General features: G+C 51.7%; 1 protein-coding gene across 1 annotated transcript; it reads right to left on the bottom strand.

Annotated features, from left to right (window-relative positions):
• Nucleotides 1-1,016: 1,016 nt before the first annotated feature.
• Nucleotides 1,017-17,565, bottom strand: ARHGAP25 (Rho GTPase activating protein 25). Its single transcript, XM_062596779.1, has 11 exons — nt 16,809-17,565; nt 15,463-15,662; nt 14,878-14,965; nt 14,255-14,374; nt 12,991-13,198; nt 10,561-10,693; nt 9,302-9,375; nt 8,628-8,749; nt 7,487-7,692; nt 6,411-6,997; nt 1,017-5,758 (listed from the first exon to the last, which is right to left on the bottom strand). Exons 1-11 carry the CDS (start codon nt 16,867-16,869, stop codon nt 5,548-5,550), a joined length of 2,010 nt encoding a protein of 669 aa, XP_062452763.1. The 5' UTR covers nt 16,870-17,565; the 3' UTR covers nt 1,017-5,547.
• Nucleotides 17,566-19,454: the final 1,889 nt, after the last annotated feature.

Genomic DNA, 19,454 nt, shown 5'->3' with positions numbered 1-19,454 from the left:
TTTCTGCATGAGAAAGGAGTCGCTTCTAAGATGGAGATAGGACTCTGCTGCCCACCCCAGTCGACATGCACGTGGGGATGCGGTGGCCTTCAGGATGGCCAAGTAGCCCCTGGGAAACTATAGTTGAGAAGGTCCTGCTTGCTGTCAAACGAGGTTTTCCCTTTAGCTGCGTGCAAAGCCCCTTCAGAATGTGCTGTGGTGGTGAAACCTGGAGTAACATGACTCCGAGCATCACCGGTCCCCAGGTCCATCTGGATTCTCCTCCTGTGTTGCAGCTGCCTGCCAGGACGCAAAATGCAACCCCTTGTGCCTGCAGGAGATTGGAGGAGATGGAAATCCTAGTTAGGGGGCTGGGGACGGCTTCTGGCGCATCCATCCTTGCTGTCTTGCATGTCTTTGTCCGTGTGACTTTGACAGACATATGTACTGCATAAACATTCATGAGATAGGGGAACAGTGTTGCTCAGCCACAGCTCAGACATTTTTATGCATTACTAAATAAATGCCAGTGCAACGAGGTGGCTGACATGGTTCGTGTGATTCATCCTCGCTGCCTTACTTTCTGCACAGCAGTGGAGAAGCTTGACTCAGGTGGCTGCCCCAAGGTGTTCAGGGCCTCTTGCTATGCTGTAGGGTACCCAGGGCGGTGGATGTGACCTAGAGGTGTGTGTCCTTCTGGAGCAATGACCGGAGGCCAGGCAGGATATTTTAAGAAGTCTCAAATGACAGCGGGTATCCACAGAGGGCAGCTGAATTGCATCTCTGTACCTGCCCTCAGCTGCTCTTCCACCAACAGCCAGCCCGATTTTCCAGCATGTGGGTTGCACGGAAGACCAGCGTCTTCACCCCTGACACTGCTGTTGTCAATGCTTAAGAAACCACTAGTCTAACGTTAATGAAAGGAAGGGTTATCTGGCAAGCCTCACTATCTAGCCATTATCCCAAATATTTATAGATTGATATCCAGAAGTCCTGACTCCTTTTCTGGATCTGCTTTATATCTGCTCTGCAAACACTTTTAAAGGCTTCATTATTTTTTTATTGAGTATTGGAGATGAAATCTGTGGCCTCATGGCTTGAGGTTCATCGGGCAGAAGACCTAATTACTGTGGTTTGAGCTGCGAGTGCTGAGCACTCTGCCACAACCACCTTCGCCTTGCCTGGCCAGGGCACCGTAAGGCCCGCACCGATTCGGACACATCATCATGGCAATGGGCTGTTTGCTCAGACACCGTGGTTTTGAGGTCACATCACCACCGCAAAGAAGACAGGGAGCTAAGATGTGGGTCAGGTGAAAGAAAAAGCTCAGAGAAGAGCAGGGAATGGGACATGAATCACCTGAGCCCTAAACTAATGTCCAAAAAAGTCCAGTATAGATGCAAACCACCTTATAGCTCCGTCTTCGGGTTGTGTTGGGATGTCAGGGTGCTTTGCTCCTGGCCACTCTTCCTGCGTGTTATCGCTGAGCAGCCTCACGAAATGGAAGAACGACCCTGCCACGACTTTATTTTTAAAAGCCATCCTGCTGCCATTATCTGTGGGGCTCTGTAGTTCGGTGAGCAGGAACAGTTCGGGGTGGATGACAGCAATTTAATCTCCTAGTGCTTATCCATAACTTCTTGTGCCATCCTTGACCCTGCGCCAATGCCCCGACACTGCCAGCTAGGGGAAAGATGCAGCGTCGCCGAGCTCTGGAGCTGCTGATCCCCTGCCCCGCGTGCCGCGGGGGTGTTGCTTACCTCAGTGATAACAGCCCCAATCGATTGCAGGGGGCAGCACAAATAAACACACCACGACCCTGAATTTTCTTGCATCAACAGGAGTCAGGAGCGAGCGCAGCAACAGCGACGGGGCCAAGTCCGACCAATGGTTTCTGCACAGATGCCACAGGTTGGGTTGCTCGACAGGGACAGCGAGGCCGAGGAGCTCCAGGGCTCATTGAGGCGAGGTGCTCCGTATCTCCAAAGAGCTCGGCATTTAAAAGCACGGACAGGGTTTCAGCAGGTGTCAGGAAGGCAAATGCATGTACAGGGAATCATCGGCAGATGTTGCAATCCATCCTGCAGGCTCTGGGAAGGGATGTGCAGGGCGAAGGTGTCACCAAAGGGATGGAAACCTGAGCTGCGCCCCGTGACGGCGCTCGTTAGGAGCAAGGTGAGAACGGAAACAAGGCAAAACTGATGGGGAAATGAGAAATGAGCCTCCCCTGTGCTCAGAAAGCAGATGCCAAGCTCATATTTATCCTAATTTCTTTTAATAAGAGGTTAAAGCCCCATCCCTTCCTCCCCTAGCTGTTCTTTAACTGCACTGCTTTGAAAATAGCTCTCTGGATGTAGCCACAGCATCACAGCCAGCTGAAGCGATTAAAAGAAAACATGCCCCCGCTCCAGTTCCCGTTATCGGTACATTGTGTGAAGAGGGTCTAAATATCGCATCATGTTTTTACGCGTGATAAAGCAAATTTTCTAAAGCGGCACTGGCAGCTGCCGACAGCATCCCTGTGTGCGAGGGCGTTCCCCCGCGCCGCAAGGCCGTTCGGACGGGGTTATACATGGAAAGCCCACGGCTTTTATTTGAAGCCTTTGCATGTGACAGGGGAAGGGATAAACGGGATGTTTCCCGCTCTCCAAGTCCGCTGCTCCTCGCATTTCTCTGCTCTGCGGATTCTCTGATGTCTGATAAAGGCTGAGCCTGCTCGGGAGCCTTTCAGCCGCAGCATCTCTCCACTCTGCCCCCACGGCTTGCGGTTAGGGAACTTGTGCTCAAATTTAGGTCGTTCAGGCTATTACCTGGTTGTCACATTCAGCCAACATTACTTTGCTTTTTCCAGGAACCGACAACCGGACAGGCATACACAGCATGAAGTTATAACCACGTTATAACCAACCTCCCAATTAATTGCTGAGCACCTCGATTTATGGGAATTACCTGGAGAGGAAACACTTGTAAAAGCAAGCTAACTACAAGAGGGGTAACTTATTGCTAGATACACTGGTGAACAGTCATTTGTACAGTCTCAATTTGGCAGTCTTTTCTTACCAAAGACAGCCTGTTTTGGGGATATCTTTCAGCTCCTGTGTAAAGGAAGGAGGAACTGTGTTATTCAGTCATTCTGGGGGAGAACAATGTGTTCTCGTTGTTTTTCTCTCATTTGCATAAACTATCCTAAATAACAGCTGGATGCTTTTCCTGCACGTCCACCTCGCCTCCCACAACTTGCTATTTTATGCAATAGGCAAGCTAAAAAAAGAAAGTAACTATCATGCCAAAAATGCAGCTTTGATAAAATATGAGGGGAAAAGTCAGCATAAGTGTGACTGGCTGGGGATCCAATGAGAATTGGGAAGGATGATTTTGTTTTCTTGCCTCTCACACCTACCAAACCTTGACGGCTGGATACACCGAAGCGAGTGTCTAAGAACGACAGAACAGATTTTTGCTCTAACACAAGGAACACTAGGCAGTGAGAGCAAGACTGGAATTATATCCTAGAAGATATCTTATTTTCACTGCATTATGCATAGTTGAGTGGGTCTAGATGCAGGAATTTCCAGACCACCTGACCTCCTTGGAAAGTCTATCTTGTAAATATGACCACTGTAAACACTCCACATTTTAATGGGCAGAATATCTTCAAAGTAGCTACTCTGCTGGTTGAAAACAGACGTGGCTTGATAGAGGTTCTTGCAGCCTATCTGCAAAGGAAGTGGAGGAATGCACAGTTTATACTAAAGTAACGTGCACTTGCCCCAGTCTCAGGGACTTCTGAGGCTCAGCCAAGGCTTTTCAGGTCATTATGATCTGCTGCAGTCAGCGTGGGAATTATTTGCCTCTTCACACTTCTGATCTTAACGGAAAGGAGCATGTGGCATTCCCAGCCCAGATGGTCACGTTTCGCTTTGAGCCAGGCCTGTGCCGCGCGGGTCCGATGGACAAGTTTCTCCCGAACATCCTGCTGCTCACGTGCCTCCACACACACTCGCAGAGCTGCCATGAAGGAAAGGCAGAGTCCTTGTTTCAAGGACTTGGTTCAAAACTCCTTCACATCTCTATTTTTCTCCTTCTGTTCCCATGAAGGCTCTAGGCCGGGATGATGTTGTGGTTTGCATCTCACCCTTCTAACAGAGACACGGGAAAGGTTTTCTTGCAAATTCCTGATTCTTTTTCCTATGCCAAACGCATCCAGCAGCATTGCTGTCAGTGAAGGCCAGTTCACTGGCAGGCGGCGGGAGACAAGCAGCCATAGCGACGCATTTACAAACAGCCAAAGTGGTAACACAAGGTCTTTGAGTCCAGTTAGTCCTTGCACTTGATGGGGAGAGTCGCAGCATCACAGCTCCGGTGCAAATCCAGATAGCCATCAAGATGACCAAGGGAATTCTAACCTACACTGACCGAATGATGAAAAACAAAAGCGAAGGCGGTAGATAAGTTCAGATCTGTTATTCTGTGAAAACCGTCTCCCAGGGAAACTGGTAGAAGCCTCACTTTCTGTAATGAGTAAAGCTCCTGAAGGACTCGTTTAGTATGAAGAGCTCCGTGTATAAATGCTTGGAAGTGATGCTCCAAGGCTTCAGCAGCAGCTGTGCCGGATTATACATAACACAAGGCTATAGGAAACAGTGATCTAAAACAACTGAACAGCAATTTAACTAAATAGGTTTTTATGATTTATCATTCTGCTCAGACCATTTGTATCTGTAGCCTTAGCATTGATGAGTCTAGCACAACACATCATAATGAGTGACCTTGCGTTAGTCCTCTTCTTGGCAGATCAGAAAGCCTGTCTGATCTTCACCGAATTGGTAAGGTTGGAAGGGACCTCTGGAGATCATCTAGTCCAACGTCCCTGCTCAGCAGGGTCACCTAGAGCACGTTAGACAGGGTTGCATCCAGGCAGGTTTTGAGTATCGCCAGAGAAGGAGACTCCACAACCTCTCTAAAGGTTGTGTCTAAAGGCTGTGTAGAGTGAGAGTCTTCTCTCACTCCATAGGAGCAATAATGAAGAACATGTGTTAACCTGAACGTCTTGACCTTGTCGCAGAGGGTGCCTCGCAGCGCAGTGTCCAGGCACACCGAAGAGGCTACGCCACCTCAGACCGGGGGGCTTTTCTGCCTCCCCAGTTCCAGGATTTACAGTCTTTTTGTTCCACTCAAAGCACTAGGATATCTTCAGCAAGGAGACAGCCGAATGACAGGAAGGTCACTTGCTTGTTTATTTCTGTTAAGTATAATATATATTTAACCTAAAATCCTATTACATTCTGGTTGAGCAGCAAAAAGTAGTGGCCTGTTGTACAGGTAACTTGAGCAGCCAGAGGAGGGTTTAGAAAGTAAAATAAAGCTGAAGAACGGTTTTGAAATTTCCTATTTCAGAGTGTAAACCAATCTCTAACTTCTGGGCTCCTTCCTCCGAACCAGCCCGTGATCTGTAACAGGACACTGGCCTATACAAGTCCCTGGCTCTGATCCTGCTAGGCAGTTCCTCCAGATGCTAAACCACGCAGCTGCATTTTATGTCTGCGCACATCCTTCAGGTGTCTTCTCCTAGTTGTTTTTGGCGTTGGCTTTGCTCTTGGATTGGGCAAAGTTCTTTATCTCCTCCTCAAGTATTTTGTTTTTCTTCTCCATGTCTTCCCGTGAGCGTTCCATGTCCATCAGCTTTTGTTCCAGTTCCTCCGACTTCTTCTTCTCCCTCTCAATGTCCTGGTTCAGTCTCACCACCTTGGCCCAGACTTCGTAGTTTTCCTTCTCAAGGCTGCAAAGAGAAATGAAAAGGAGCATGAAAAGATCTGAGCTGGAAGAGCGTTAGGAAGGCATCTGCTTCCTTACCAGTCGGTCCTCCATGTCATTAAGTGATTAAATAATTCAGTGCTGCCATCCTGATCTCCAGGCTACTCCACCAGCTGCAGAATTGATTTCCTCCACCCTGGGAGGTGCCTAGGAGCACTGGGGTGTCTGGTCAAGAACAGTGGCAGTGTTTGAACCTAAATCTCTCTCCCCTGCCCCTTGATGACCACATCACGTAATGCAATAAGCACAGTACATGCAACGTGTAACAATATCTTAACAGTACCTGAAGCTATAGTAACACTAATGGTTACAACCATATGATGCTATAATAATGGTACTACCGAATTCTGGACAGTATAATGATATAATATTGTAATAATAACAATAATTATGACCATATAATTAATAGCAATAATTATGACCATATAATTATTGTAGAATTAATGAGTCTACAGAACATGAGCATTACTACACTATAATACTACATCGTAACCTTAGTCACTAACATAATACACTGCATATTATTACTGGTAGATAATTCTGTGAACTACTAGTATTGTAATATACAGGCTGAAGACTTCACACTCTGCAGACGGTAGCATTTGACAGTGTGTTACCTTTTAATTTGCTCTTCGTAGTTATTTTTCTGTGCTTCCATTTCTTTTTCCAGCCTCAGGATCACTCTCTGCAGGAACTCCTTGCTCTCCTGACCAGGATCGCAAACCTCGGCTGGGCTGCTGGTGGGGCTGGCTATTTCTTTTGGCTGATGGCTGGGGCTGGGGCTCGGTAGGAATTGCTTATCGGAACTGCTGCTCGCCGTGCCGGGGCTGGAGCCTTCCCTGCTTTCCGCCTGAGAGGTAGGTACGTTATCACAAGCTGAAGCGCGGTGAAGGTCAAGCAGCTTAAAAAGATCATGAGACAATGTTCTCTTATGTCCATCAGGGAGCCTAGAAGGCACGCTGGTTCCTGGGGAGGATTTCCAAAAATCACTGCCAAATATGTCGCTTTTGTCATTGCTGCCTTTCTCTCCCTGAGAAGCAGTTGTCAGGAAAGATTTCCTGTTAGGTAAAGTCTGAGTTCTTTTCCTAGACTGCATTTTCCACATTCCCAGGGTATCTTTGGATTGTTTCACATCATTATCTTCTCCAGGCACACTTGAACTCGCAGCTGGTCCAGTGGCACTGTTGGCACTCAGGTCGTCTCCCTGAAAAACAGACCTATGACATTAAACTATCTTCACCCGGTCGTGTTCGCAGACATAGGTTGCAGGGATTACAGAAACTGCAGTATTTACAAAGGTCACATTTTAATGTGTGAGCAAGAATGGCCAAAAGTTTTCCATAAAAAATGATTTTGGCTTGAAGTGTGCTTTCTACTAAAAAGAGCTATTTGCAGAGAATAGCTCTTTCTGGACAGCATTTTCACTTCACCAGCATGAACTGAAAAGGTTTCATCTGTTCTGCCTTTTAGCTAAAAAGCTTTAGGAGTTTTGATTTTTTTCCCAGAAGAGTAAAATTTCCACAGGAAAGAACTCATTTTCCTGACATAGATATTCCAGAGGTGACAATTACAGATCTTTAGCCTATTAATAGCAAGTGCTCTTAGTGTCTTGCAGACTTGTTAGATCACACAATAATTGACCAGCCCCTTCTTAAAACCACTGCTGCCCATTTCTCCAAGGATCTAGTCTTACCATTTGCCTTTGGATCAGACTCTCTGTCCTGGACACGGCAGGGTCTTCTGCAGCATCCCAGCCCACGGAGCTGCGTGGCATGGGGGCTTTCTTGAAGTCATTATTTTTTTGGGTAGGTGGAGACGGCAGAACATCTTTGGATGCAGGAAAGAGGTCTGCGTGGTCACTTATCATCACAGTCATCACTTTCTGGATCTGTGGTGTGCCTGGAACAAGGAAGAGATCTGTCAGCAGCGACCACAACACGGCGAGCTTTCTTTTCCCCTGGCTTTTGCATTTTGAGATTGGTCTTTCTGGTATCCGAGAGGGAGAGGCAGACAGAAATGTAGGGGAACACAAGGAGCATGATCATAAAACCAAAGCAAGGGGGTGATTTTTGTATCACACTGGAACAGCAACCAAGCTTTGAATCCGCTCAGCCAAACCAAGCCACAGATGCACTCAGCAGGCAAGCCACAAGCATCGGTTATTCCACCGGATGGCTGAATACTGTCAGCAAAAGAGTTTGGGAGGTCAGGAAGGAATTTATGTCATCCTTTTAAACCAGGCACCTGGCCTCGGGTACTTTTCTTCCAAGCATGCAATAAATGTTATTAAAAACACAGCAGAGCTGAGGGACTGTGTGAAAATCCCCCTCAGGGGAGAGCATGGGATGTAGCTCATGCATGAGCGTGTGGACCATTTGTACACGAATGACCTTCAGAGTCAGGAATCATCACACAGAGCAGGGAAATCTTTGGCCTTAAAACATTTCTTCTCCTAGTTCTGGCGTCCCTGTCCCTTGCCCAAGGGATTACATTGTTTGGCTCACCTAAGCAGTTATTTGTTTGAGTTTCCCTTGTTTCTTCAGGAAGAATTTCACACGGTGACTTTACCATCTTCCTCAAGATTTTGGAGTAATCAATGGAGAGAACGCACAGTTCAGCTCCTAGGGTTTCTTTACCATAGACATCTTTGTAGCCCAACTGATTAGCTGTGGCTTTATGCTGCCCAGCTGTATTACTGTGCCCAGACACGTGTCTGGCTTATATCCATAGGTCCACCTTAGAAAACTTTAAATTTTAAGACGTTGGATGCAGCTATCTGAGTATTTCAGTGCATCATGTACTCCTACGTCAATCATTCCAGAAGTCCCTTTTACCTTTCATAATAATCGCAGGATCCCCTATCTTCGGCCTGATGAGATTCACTCCGATCACCGTTGCCAAGTTATCCACGCTCATCTTGTTGACGCTAGAGTTCAACTGTATTTCGTGTAGAAACCTGCCAGAATCCAAGGGCAAAAATTCCAAGTCAGAGAAGAAACACTCCTACACGCAGGCTGTTATAAAATCCTGATAATCTGTCTGGTTCTTCTGCTAAACCCCAAAGACAGAAAAATATATGTCCCATATAACTGCACTGGAGCTTTGTCTCGTGTCAGTAGAAAAACTGCCATGTGATGAACTGCTGGGTTCTCCTCTTCCCTCCTCCCAAAAGGAAAAAATATCTAATTGCAGTGCCAGAGAAAAGATCACACATCACCCAGGGCCAAGCTGGGTGAAACTCAATGGTTTCGTTGTAAAAGACTTAGGCTAAAATACTGCACTTCCTGTGAATTCTCATGGCTTACAAGTGAGTTTGGGGACTTTGGGGTAGACATTCATGCTCAGACCTCCTTAATGTGTTCATCCCACGGTGTGAGGCTCTCTCTTTACGATGGTAGGGATCTGCTGGAGAGAGCTCTCTCTGGAGGAGTCAGCTTTGGCCTTGAGGTGACATTTTTACTCAAGAGCAAGAAATCTGAGCTATTTTTACCTTATGCAAAGGACCGACCTGCAGATATAGCTGAGGAGGTTGTAGTTGTCTCGGGGAAGGAGGGACAGCTGCTTCAGTAGTTCCTGATGGCCCTAAATGCAAGTTAAGAAACTCTGTAAAGATTCACATATGAATTCACATATATGGATTGCAAACTGTCTCTTGATCGCTCCGGTCCATCCCTGCACAGTCCCACCTCTTGATATTTGCTCGCTTTGGAAATGAAATCCAGACATTTCTTTAGGACACCCACCATGGACCTGGACAAGGTTTGACATGAGGCCCAGCAAGAAGAAGCAGCTGGTTTCCCAGCATCGCCGCTGCCAGGGCAGCGCAGGGGAAAGCAGGCTTTGGTCCAGCACAGCACACGCGTGCTGAGCCCTTCCGAAAGAGCTGAGCACAGGTAGTCTCAAAGGTAATGAGACGTTTTTCTATTTGTGGAGGTGTATTTGTTTACATTTCTTGTATACCAATATTTATGGCGCTTCCAATCCAAAACATCCTGATGGGAAACCATCTGCAAGAAACACTTGCCCTTGAAACATAGGTGCAGGGCTGAACGTGGGGGTTCCTACTACTCACGCTGCTAGGGATGAAGTCTGCCCTGTTCTTTTGCTGCATACTTATGTTTCTGTATATATGAACCATACCCACGAGCGTTTTCTTGGGGGACGAGGGAGCTTCTGGTCTATTAAAATAAAGTGTTAGTAAAAGATTGCTGCTGTGTGCTTCTCACTTCTCTCATTCGCTCCCAAATCCCCACTTCCTTCCTCGCTCTCGCCCTGAGCCCCTCCGCCAGCTCTGCTCGGGGTGATAGCTGCTGCAGGATGTTGCACTTCCTTCCTCTCCTGCTTTTCACACCCTCCACTTGCTGCAAGGGCTCAACTAAAAGAGAAACCAAGCAGCTCTGAGATCTGCCCCTGAAGCTTAAGCTGTAAAGCAGATAAGTCCATGTCCTCAGGTTGGGAAACCCCACTGGCTTTGGGAGATTTCCTCTTCTTTTTTATTTTATTTTATTTTATTTTATTTTATTTTATTTTATTTTATTTTATTTTATTTTATTTTTTGCCAGGTTCAAGCCTCGTGACTGCACACCAGCCCTCGTGGTTCAGCTAACCAGACTCCCGCTTGCAGAAGTGAAACTCCGAGAAGGGCCGGCAAGAGGCTGCGCGGAGCCGCCCGCTGCCGAGCGGCCGCGGCTCCGGCTCCCCGAGCGCCGCCGTTAAAACGCGGTTCGTTCCCAGGCCAGGAGGAGCTAAACGAACGCCCTTTCGTACCTTGCTCTCGTCCGCATCCAGCGCTTGCCCGCACAGCAGGAAATCCTCGTACTGCGCCCAGGGCACGGCGGGCTCGGGGAGCTCCCGCAGGTAGAGCTTGAGCAGCGAGGCCACCGTGTGCACGTCCGTGTCACTGTAACGCAGAAGGAGCCGCTCGAGCCCTGCCCGAGAGCAGACCCTGGCCCGGCGCCGGGAGACAGAGCTGAGCTCCCCAAAGAGATCTCAGCAGGGAGGATGAACCAAGCTTGCGAAGGGGGGGGGGGGGGGGGGAAAGCTCCTGGAGGACCACGGCCCCGCTTCGGGAACGGGCTCAGCCCCCGGGAAAATTACTGCCTGCCGGGGACTTTCCGCACCGCAGGGCTGGCACGTCCCCGGCGACCGTACGCGGGCCGAGCCCTCCCGGCCCTCTTTGGCAGGCGCTCCCCGCGCCGCGCAGAGCTGGCGAAGCTCGCCCGGGCTTTTAAGATTAACAGCAATTACTGAAGATGTTCTGCTAGGACAGATGTTTGCAGCTTCGCATACCATGTAGTTTACATTATGTCAAAAGGACACTGTCAAGATTGTCAGCCTCTCATTTGACCCACCTTGAAGTCACTAAACTGTTGGAAAATTCTAGCAAAAATCCTCCAGGTCATTTATTTTTAGGATTTGTTGTGCTTTTTTTTTTTTTTTTTTTAATATTATTATTATTAACTAACCCACGTAGTCAGGAGGAGTTTTTTCGAAGCTGTCTTTTCGTAGAGCCTAACAAAACGCCCCATTAGGCGTCCTTGATGCTCAGGCTGCGTTTACCTGGGCCACGGCGCCCACGTGAACCCAAACAGGCCGGGGCCGGGAGGAAGACTCTGCACCGCCTCCGATGGCTGCGGCCGTCCTTAACAGCCGAGCCAGCGAGCTGCCAGTCTCCGGTGTCGCGGGGGGAAGCCCGGCTTGGCCCGAAGCCGTGTTACCTGCTGCTCCGCAGTTGCGGGACGCTGTATTCCCAGCGAAAGCCTCACCTCCAGTTTTAACCATGGGCCATTCCCACTCCCTAAAGCTCCCAGGACATTTGCTGTCAGAGCAAACGTCCTGTGCGGTTGAACTCAAGGGTGCGTTTTGCTCAGACTGCCCAACTTTGGTCTAGGTGCTGTAGCCTCAGGGTTGTTCTGCTCTTGCTTCCAGGTGGGACATGGAAAATAACTCACGAGTCCTTTTGTTCTGATTTTGATGGCCTCACCGGGAGCTTTGTGGAAGAAGCAGAACATCCCTGTGCCCCAAACTCCCACAGTTTTGAGGATGAGCACCTGTAGGGTTTAGATAAGAGTCAGGAAAGGACAGTAGTTGCACCTCCTTAAATCCTAGCCCCAGTGTCAAATCTCACAGCTCCACCTGTATAAGCTGCCAGGGCTCCACCACGTGCTGCATGGCCAAGGGAAATACCGCCTGCGGTAAAAGCGAAGTGCAGAGGTGCAGGGGTAAGAGGAAAGCAAAGTGCGGCATAAAACAGCGGGGGAAGAGCTATTCATTTGACTTAATAGTTTGGCAAATATATGGGTTTTGACACTGCTATCTCAGCCACGTGACAGTCCCTGGTCACAGGTAAGATGGTCTGAAGGTGGGAAGACGGTGCTGCCGACTGAGCCAGCGCCTCGTGGCATCCAGGCGCTGTGTTACCGGCCTCCCCAGCTCCCACCTCCATGTCTGTGGTCCGGGACAGGCCTGGGAATGCAGAGACAAGCTCTCCGGAGGGAGGCTCAGGGAAGCTGCTCTGCACGAAGCCTCCTTCCCCAAACCGGGGAGCCGAGAGCAAGGGGCCAAACCCCGGCTCAGCAGGGCCGGGAGGAGGACCACCTTGTCAGCCGTAAGGAGGCACCTTCAGAGCTTGGGCAGCTGCTCTGGAAGCAATCATGGGGGTTTACAAGGAGCTGCAGCCGCCTGCTCCCCTTCTCTCGTTTTTGCAGGGGGCATGGCAGGGGCAGGAGCTGCAAGTCTCTCTCTACAGCATCTCACTGTGCTCTCGAAGGAGCCACATCCCAGGGCCGAGGAGCTCTGCGGGGGCAGCCAGCTCTCTGCTAGCTTTGGGGAAGCCACGAGGAAAGCAATTCTACCTTCAGCGCTAGGACATTTTGTGAAGTCTTTCACGACCCTCTGTCTGCTCTCCTTTTTCTAAACCTCCTCCTTATACAAACCCGAGCTGGTGTGGGCAGGAAAGCAGGGAGCTGTCTGAAGCGTGAACCTTGGAGGAGGACAAGGGACACCCCTGAACTCTCTTTTTACATCAACCTAACATCAGCAGCTGGGCTCCCCACCTGGCATGCACCACTCTACCTTTGCATGTGCTTTGGGTTTCTGCTGCATCTCTCCTTGCTGAGCCCCTCTGGACTTGCTGGGGGTTCAGCGGGCTGTTTTACCCCAGACTTCAGGGTGCAAAAGGGGGGAATCCAGCATTACCAGTCAAATGATGGCCTTTCTCCAGCATCGAACGCATCCCGGAGCCGTTTCACCAGGTTGTCTTGGCCGGGGAGGCGGAAGATGCCCTCCTCGCTCATGCCGTGTTCCCGGATGAACTCCGCGCACTTCTCCACCAGGATGGGGACCTGGTGCTGCCCAAACTTCTGCTCGTAGGCCATGGTCTCTGCCAAGCGCTGACCGAACACAGCTAGGGAAAGGACATGCGGGTTAAAAGCTTTGCTCCAGGGCAACGAGCAACGCCATCGCCCTGTTAAATGATGGCTCCACGGAGGGAGGCTCTAACCCCTTATTTTGACTCTGCTGCCATATAAATTTCAGCAGCAGCTCTGATGTGCCAAGATTAGGGTTTGGTTTGAGCAGAAAAATTCTTCTCCAAGCTTTTCTGTCTTTGCTTCCCAATCATCCCGGTGGATGATCCCTCCTTGCAAACCTTTAGCGCTGCCCAGCATCCGGCCAACAGCACTGGAGTCGTCTTACCTACCGCTGCGCGTCAGGCAGTACCTGCTTTTCTTCCGAACAGCGAAGAGCCGCAGCAGAGAAGAGAGAAATGGGGAAAGCAAAGAGGCAAGTGCAACGGCGCTGGGAGGGAGCCTTGCAGAGGCTTGGGGCTGCGGGTCTTACTTATTTAGCTGCTTTCCTTCCCTCTCTCCCTCCTATTGCGCCCCAAAATCTCCCTCGTGCGAGCAAAAGCAGTATGTTACAGCAGGCAGTGCCTTTCCTGCGCAGCAAGGGCTTTTTTTCCTCCCAAACTCGCAGCAGAAGAGCAGCTCGAGGGGGGCATGCAGCAGCCCCCGTCCCAGCCCTTCCTCCGCAGAGCCTGTAGCATGCTGACAGCAGCAAACGTTTTAAGGCAAAGGCTCCCAGGTTTTAACGGCAGAGGGTCCGTCGGCCCGCTGCCGTACTTTGTCCTGGCAGCGCCTGCTCGGTGTGTTCGCATCGTGCTCCAAAGGCTGAAATACTCCCCGCGTAGCCTCCTCCGGATCAGTATAGCGTTGGTAAACGCTTGTGCCGGGAACCGTGAGGCTTGTCAGCACCCGCCTGCTTGCGGGGGCAATTTATATGAAGATGGGAGCTACCGACCCCGGTGGAGAGCAAGAAACCAAGAAGGTGAAAGGCAGGATTTTGTTTTTTTGGTTTTTTGGTGCTTTATTCCCAGCTCTGTCACCGACCTGCCGAACAGAAGTTGTCCTTGACACTGGCACTTAACGTACTTAAGCATTAAGCTGCTCCCGCTCCCCGTTACCTCCCGAGGCCGAGCCCAGCACTCTGCGGATCGACTTAACCCACTCCTCCATCTCGGCCTGCGAGTTCGCCATGAGCACGCACGAGTCCTGTCCGAGTCGGTTCTGGTCGCCGGCGACCCCTGCGAAAAACGATCATTTCTAAAGGGAATTGGAGGAGAGAAAGCCTAAACACGAGTTCGTTCCCTCACTAATCCCCAGTTTCCCTGCGAAAGCAAGCGGCGCTCTTGCATTTTGCTCGTGCCGAGGCGATTCAACGAGGGAACAAAACCCGCTGAAGATCACGGCGAGGGAAGCGTCCTCCCCTGGCGCCCGCACCGAGATCGGGCTCGCGGCCCCGGCGGTGACACGGCGCTGACGCGCCGGTAGCAAGACGTCGGTTGTCACGTGCCGTGCAACGCTGCGCAGACGCTCAAAATACGGGGGAGCAAAACGGCAGGCAGACTCTGTTATCGAAAGGAAATGAAACCAAACCACAAAAACGTTCTTTTCCGACTGATTTTTGGAACCGCTCCATCGGGGCTCGAGCGAGACCCGGCCCCAGCAGCCTCCCCGAGCTCGGACATCTCCGGTCCAGGCAAAAAGCACGCGGGAAAGCGGAGCCGCAGGGTGCTCGCAGCCTCACCCGGGATGATTTCGAAGATGAACTTCCCTCCTTCCTCCGGGGAGCCGGCCACCTCCCTGATGGTGCTGCCCTGCAGCGACACGCAGCCCTAGGGCCGAGGAGAGCGGGAGTTGCAAACACCCGTTTCGCGTCGCCTCCTCAGCCCTTGAGACCAGAATCCTCCATTTAAACCAGTTTCAGGAGCTGATGGGTTTTTTCCTCATTGCAAAGAAAAGAAAAACTTGTAAACAAACAAAACAAAAATAGCTCAAGCAATAAGGGACACTTGAGCGCTGTTTTTTTTCTGATGAGCTGGTGCTCAGGCCGAGAAAACTGGTTATATTAGTACGTTATATTATACTTTTTTCTTTTCCCTTTTATTTGTTTTTATCCCCTCTTGGGAGCAGAAAAACAAAGACCCGAGGAGAGAGGATACAGCAAAATGCCGGAGCAAAAACGAAACTTGTTCCTTTTACAGAGTCCCTGGGGAAAAAAAAAACAAAAAAAAAAAAACAAAAAAACCCAGCGCCCGTGGGAGAGGAGCGGAGAAAGGAAGCAGGGAGGGGAGGGAAAAAAGGGGAGGAAACCGCGCGCCGCCCCTCGCACCTGCGGCTTGGCCTCGTCCTCGTCCTTGTAGTAGTAGAGCTGCTGGCCCCTGAGCACGAAGTAGCGCTGCTGCCAGTTCTTGACGATGGAGCGCTGCTTCTTGAGCCAGCCGATCTTGAGGGGCCGCTCGAGCGGGCCGGGGGAGGCCGGGCGGGCACCGGCGGGCGCCGGCTCGCCCGTCATCACGCTCTTGGAGCGGGCTGGCGGGAGGAAGAGAGGGACGGGGCTGGCGGCGGGATGCGGGGCCCCGGGGCGGCGCTGCCCCGCTGCCGCCGCGGGCCGCGTTAGCGGAAGCGGCTGCAGCCGCTCTCGGGGTATGCTTCCTTTTTCCTGCGTGGGAGTAATCGTCTTGCAATTGCAAGCAAGAAGAAAATCAGTAGCTATTCTTTTTTTGCGATGGTAGCATTTTTTTTTTTTTTTTTCACACCCTCCCCTGCAAACTGATTGCAGCGGCGGTAGCCGGATGGCCACTCAGAAAAACACCCCGTCAGTCTCGGGGGGGCTCATTGCCCGGCATTGCCAAAGGGCTATTCCTGCACTAAGGCAGGGAAAAAAACAAAAAAAAAAAGCACCGGTGCAGGTTTACCAGGCGGGAAGGTGCTGCTCCCCGCCGCGTCGCGCGGACGGGCTCGGGGCCGTGGCGGCGCCCGCCGATTTGCCCGCGGCAGCCGGATCCCTGCAGCATCTGTAGGTGCTTCTGCAGCACTGAATGCCCCTGGGGAGGGATTACTCGGAGAGAGACGGGGGACGCCGCGGGCTGTCCCGGCCCCACGAGCTGCAATTATTTTCCGGAGGCGACTCCGAAGCGGGAGTCAGCGCACGGAGCTGCACAGCGGCAACCTCCTTTCGGGGGGATAAAAGCAGCACGGCTCTGCCGCCTCCGGCACCTGGGACTTCGCTGCGAAAGCATCGCTTGCAAAAAATACAGATAATTTAATTGCAAGCAGATTTGCTGGCAAGAAGCAGTTCCCGAGAACGACGCCGGCTCGGAAGAGCTCAGCGCCGCAGACACCGTCTCCCCGCCGCAGGGAGAAACGAAAAGCCGCAACGGCGTAAAGCTCGGCGTGGGCCCAAGGAAAATTCACGGCACGCCCGGGCATCCTCCCCGGCCACGCTCCGGCGCCGTCGCTTCCCAGTATCTTTGCAAATTTGGCGAGCGATTTGCAATCTGCCCCGCGCCCAGGCCAGCGGCGGGTTTCGGGTCCGGGCCGCGCTCGCCGTCGCTGCCGGTCGGGGTGCCGGCACCGCCCGGAGCGGGGTCCCCGGCAGCCCCGGCCCGCGGCTCGCGCCTCGAAGGCCCCAGCTCAAGCAGAACCGTTACGGGCATAAAGCAGCAGGAACAGTACCTATTTTTGCAGCATCCATTTTCAGGTTGAAATCCCAGTTCCGGGGCAGCTTGAGGGACATTTTGGACGAGGAAATGGGGAGGAGGGGGTGTTTTGGGTTGTTTTTTTTTTTTTTTTAAGGGAGACACGCTTAGACTGGTTGAAACGAAGCTCTCGGAGTCCTCCGGGAATCCTGCGCCTGGGGCTTGATCCCTCGCTTGCGGAGCGACAGCGTGATGAAGGGCGATTTGCTAACGTCCTTCCTCCTCCTTCCTTCGCGAGCGGCTGTAAGCAACCCCATAAAAGTACCTTCCTGCCCTTCTCCTTTTCCGCAGCGCTCTCCCTTTCGCTGCCCCCGCTGCGACGTACGCGATTTTTTTTGCTTTTTTTTTTTTTTTTCCTTTTCTCCCTTCAATTCCGCCTCAGTCCCGCCAGTTCAGAGGCCCCGAGGCGGCCGCGGCCGGTGCCCGGGCGGCGCTTTCGTGCGCGCCTCTCCGCCTTTGAGGAAGTGCGTGTGCTCTTCCGCGCCGCCGGCGCGCCGCCCGGCCGTTTGCCTGCGGCCGGAGGCTGCAGCCCGGCAGAGCGGCAGAGATGGCACGGTTATGCTGACATATACATTATGCTATATGCACGGTACTGGTTTATACTGGTAGGGCTTCCCACGGGGTTGCAAGCGCTGGCACGGTTTCCTTTCCGGCGCTGTCAGTGCTGGGCAACCTGCGTGAAGTTCAGCTCGGCGGCTTACGCACCTCGTGCCAAGATGCACCCAAAAAGACTGCAAGACGTGGGGAAAAAAATAAATGAAATAAAATAAAATAAAATAAAATAAAATAAAATAAAATAAAATAGAATAGAATAAAATAAAATAGAATAAAATAGAATAAAATAAAATAGAATAAAATAAAATAGAATAAAATAAAATAGAATAAAATAAAATAAAATAAAATAAAATAAAATAAAGGAAATCCCCGACTTGCCAAGGTGCGTGCACGCTGCAAGCCCCCGTGGCCGCGCGCCCCGGGACGCGCCAGCTCAGATATCCCCAGTCTCACATATTCCACCGCCAGAAGCCCTGGAAACGTGACGGCGTGAGGCAGCGCGGAAAGCGGAGCCCTCGCGACGGAGCAGCCCGTCACGCTCAGCCTCGGCACCCGCGCCTGAACTGCAGTAACCCCCAAATCCCGCTTCGCACCCAACCGGCCTGAATTAGCCCCGTTTTCCTCCTACCGCCGGCAAAGCGCTCCACGAGCGCCCCGGCAGTCAGCACCCCTTTTCCTTTCATTAACAAGCTGCAGAAGGGAGGAGGAGCCCGGTTCTCGGTTCGCTGCTTTTTCCACCGCGTTTTTACGAGCCCCCTCGGCAGCCTCCGCCCGCCCTCCGCCGCCTGCCCGCGCCAACAGGATGTCGGGCAGCACCTTCCGCGCCGTCGGAAAGGAAACCGCGGGCGCCGCAGCCCGGCTTTGGGCAGCTCGGGGCCCCCCCCCCCCGGCCGCCCCACGGCACCCCGGCTCGCCCCACGGCACCCCGGCTCGCCCCGGCGCCGCGGGCCGGCGGGGCTCCCGCGTCCGCACGGTGCATGCGCCCGCGGGCACGAAACGTCCCTCTCGGCGAGCTCCTGGAGCGCCGGGGCCGCGGCCCACGAGAAAAACTCGCTGGGCGGCCGCGGACGGAGCGATTTGGGGCTTTAAGGCAAACTTTTGCAAGCGCCCTGCCGCTCCTCCTTGCCGAGGAGGGGATCGGCAGCCTCTCCTCACTATCGACCATCCCCACCGCAAGGGCCTCGAGGCTAACACCTCCTCTACGAGAAAATCCAGCACTGCACTCGGGCTCGCCACAGCTCCTCTTTATACGCAAGCGCCGGGGCTCAGATTACTCCTACAAAAAAAAAAAAAAAGAGCATTTAAAATAGACTGATCTGCTTTAAAGAGCATAGAGAAAACAGTTCTTGGTGTCTCCCCAACCATCCAGTGGACAAGGGAAAGTTATTTTGCTCAAAACGCTCCAGACTGGGAGCCAGATCGGGCAGCTCTGCCCCATTTGTGAGCAGGACGAATAAAACTCCCGTACAGATAATGGAATTTATATTTATTTAACAGTAACATATAGTATATAAATAGGGTAAATACTTTAAAATATACAGTATATCACATTTGGACATTCGGTCAAAGAAAGGCAACTCTACATGTGTAGCTAAAGCATTAATCAAAGGAACAACGCACAGAGAAAGAAGCAGATGGTGTAAACACATCAGAGCTGGAGAACAGGAACGCACAAGATCACAGCGGCACAAAACGCAGCTCCGGGGCTGGTACAGCAGGCAGAAACCACAGGCGATCTCATGTGATAATTTTGGCCACGAAACGGGAGCCACGTGCCCGGGGGAAGCTCGCAGGAGCATCCCCAGGTCGCCCTAGCTCCCAACCTGCCGTCCCACCCGAGCTGTGGCAGGGCTCGGGGTTTTTATTTATTTTTATTTTTTTTTTTTGCAAGGCTTAACGAGAGGAAAACAAGCGCAACGACTCAGCAAGGAACCGGCTGCCGGCACCGTCGCAAGTGGACGCGCTGCTCAGCGCGGGGCGCTAAGCCGTTTACGCGGAGCTTTACTCTTCGCTGCTAGGAAGGAAGCAAAAAAAAGGAGGGAGGAAAAAAAAAAAAAAAAGCCCCCAA

This window comes from Rhea pennata, chromosome 28, assembly GCF_028389875.1.
Source record: "Rhea pennata isolate bPtePen1 chromosome 28, bPtePen1.pri, whole genome shotgun sequence".
NCBI classification, from domain to species: domain Eukaryota; kingdom Metazoa; phylum Chordata; class Aves; order Rheiformes; family Rheidae; genus Rhea; species Rhea pennata.
The sequence above is the reverse complement of the archived record's forward strand: the minus strand, read 5'-3'. Positions and strand labels throughout refer to the sequence as shown.

Coding starts and splice junctions, on each gene's coding strand:
- ARHGAP25 (XM_062596779.1), bottom strand. CDS start 16,869: ATGTCCCTCAAGCTGCCCCGGAACTGGGATTTCAACCTGAAAATGGAT. Junction 14,966..15,462: donor AGGACGAGGCCAAGCCGCAG/GTGCGAGGGGCG, acceptor CCTCGGCCCTAG/GGCTGCGTGTCGCTGCAGGG. Junction 6,998..7,486: donor GTCTGATCCAAAGGCAAATG/GTAAGACTAGAT, acceptor TCTGTTTTTCAG/GGAGACGACCTGAGTGCCAA.